Genomic DNA, 1,713 nt, shown 5'->3' with positions numbered 1-1,713 from the left:
ACCAGGGGTGAGGAGGGAGGGGGGGCAACACTGCAAAAAAAAAAAAAAAAGTACTGACTCTTGCCACTTTAGTTTTGTGTATTTCACTGTACATGAATTATATTTTAATAAAATGCATTTTCAAAAAAAAGAAAGGAAAAAAAAGTGTTCACCTAATATTTTATTTAGTCTTGAAAAGTTATTGTAAAAGCTTTTTCTGTTAGTATTTTAAACTGAATGTGTAAAGCTTCTAGTAATTAAGCCCAATCCCACATGCCAATAACCTAAAATCCACACATACATTTTAATGAAAAATGAAAATAAATTAATGGAAAAAATATTTTAGTTATTTTATTGACACATTTCTGAAATCTTTCACTTCAAAAATTAATGATTATTTAAAATAGGTAATATATCTTTCTTCCCACATGTAAAAATATTTTCTTTAAAAACATATACCTCTTTCCTTGTTTACTTTGTTCAAGTAAGTCCACCTTCAACTTTATGCATTCCTCTTGGAACTTCTGTAAACTCTGTTCCTTTTCAATCACCATTTTCTGGCTCTGCTCTAATTTATCTTCTGCTTCTCTATAAAATAAAGAATATTTTAAGAGGCTATTAAAAAAATTACTCCAGGTACACAAAATAAATCAATGAGTTAAAAGAAACAAGTACATAATGATAATAGAGAAAAAGTGTCATATTCGTAATTTAGTCAACTAAGAGTTTTTATATGGAACAAAAGACTATTTTCATGAAATGATAAATATATTTGAAGCAACAGTTCACATCATATTTCATAGTCAGATACAAGACGCATTGCAATGCAGTTGAGAAACTTGAAAAGAATGACTGTTACCACCACTATACCCTACAACTAGTCTGACAATTCTACTCAATGCAAAAAGGTAAAAACAGAAGTATAAATGTTAGAAAGACAAAACATTATTTACTGATAGTATCACAATCTACTTGGAAATCCCAAGAAAATCAAAATGAAATATTATTAGAATAAAAGAATGACAAATAGTCCAACTAAAAAATAATTGTATTATACAAAAACCAGTAGCCTTCCTATACACTAGTAATAAACAGAATGGGAAAATTGACAACAATGAAAAACATGAAATATTAGGAATAAACTTAAAATGATATATGCATTACAAAGAAAATTACAAAACTCTGATGGACATGAAAGACAACCTTAGCATGCATCAGAATCATACTTCTTAAAACACAGATTGCTGGATCTTGTTCCTCAGCTTTTCTAATTCAGTAAATCTGAAATGGGATGTGAAAATATGCATTTCTAACAGGTTCCCAGATGATGCTGATGCTGTTGGTCCTTTGAGAATCACTCAAATAGAGTAATATCCTATTTAGTATACATCTACTTTCCATTTTATTCAAAGCAGAAGATGAGGATAAATTATAAAGTGTTTTGATTCCTTATATTTTATTTCTTGAATGCCTACTGAAGCACTGAGTATGTATTGCAACGTAGAGTTGAGAAAATTAACTAATTCAATTTTACTAAAAGCATGTAAATACATTCAGTATCTTTTAGCCCCATAAAGTGCATGCAACCTGCAATGAAAAGGAGTTAAGATGGACCAAAACCAGTACTTCAGGTAAGTCAAATTCAACAAATTCTAAGACAACTAGACACTATTAGACCACTACAGATTTATTAGGGTGGTGTAGGGAACAAAGTTTATCAAAATATAACAAAAA

At 29.4% G+C, this 1,713-nt stretch overlaps 1 protein-coding gene across 1 annotated transcript in view; it reads right to left on the bottom strand.

Annotated features, from left to right (window-relative positions):
- The window catches only part of CCDC18 (coiled-coil domain containing 18), a 162,639-nt gene that overhangs the window by 146,289 nt on the left and 14,637 nt on the right, over window positions 1–1,713 (bottom strand). The window contains exon 5 of the mRNA XM_007936123.1: window positions 439–567. Coding sequence (XP_007934314.1) covers window positions 439–567 — 129 coding nt within the window. The remainder of the gene's footprint in view (window positions 1–438; window positions 568–1,713) is intronic.

Source organism: Orycteropus afer, unplaced genomic scaffold (assembly GCF_000298275.1).
Source record: "Orycteropus afer afer isolate SDZICR_OR568_19922 unplaced genomic scaffold, OryAfe1.0 scaffold00033, whole genome shotgun sequence".
In the NCBI taxonomy this organism is placed as follows: Eukaryota; Metazoa; Chordata; class Mammalia; order Tubulidentata; family Orycteropodidae; genus Orycteropus; species Orycteropus afer.
The sequence above is the reverse complement of the archived record's forward strand: the minus strand, read 5'-3'. Positions and strand labels throughout refer to the sequence as shown.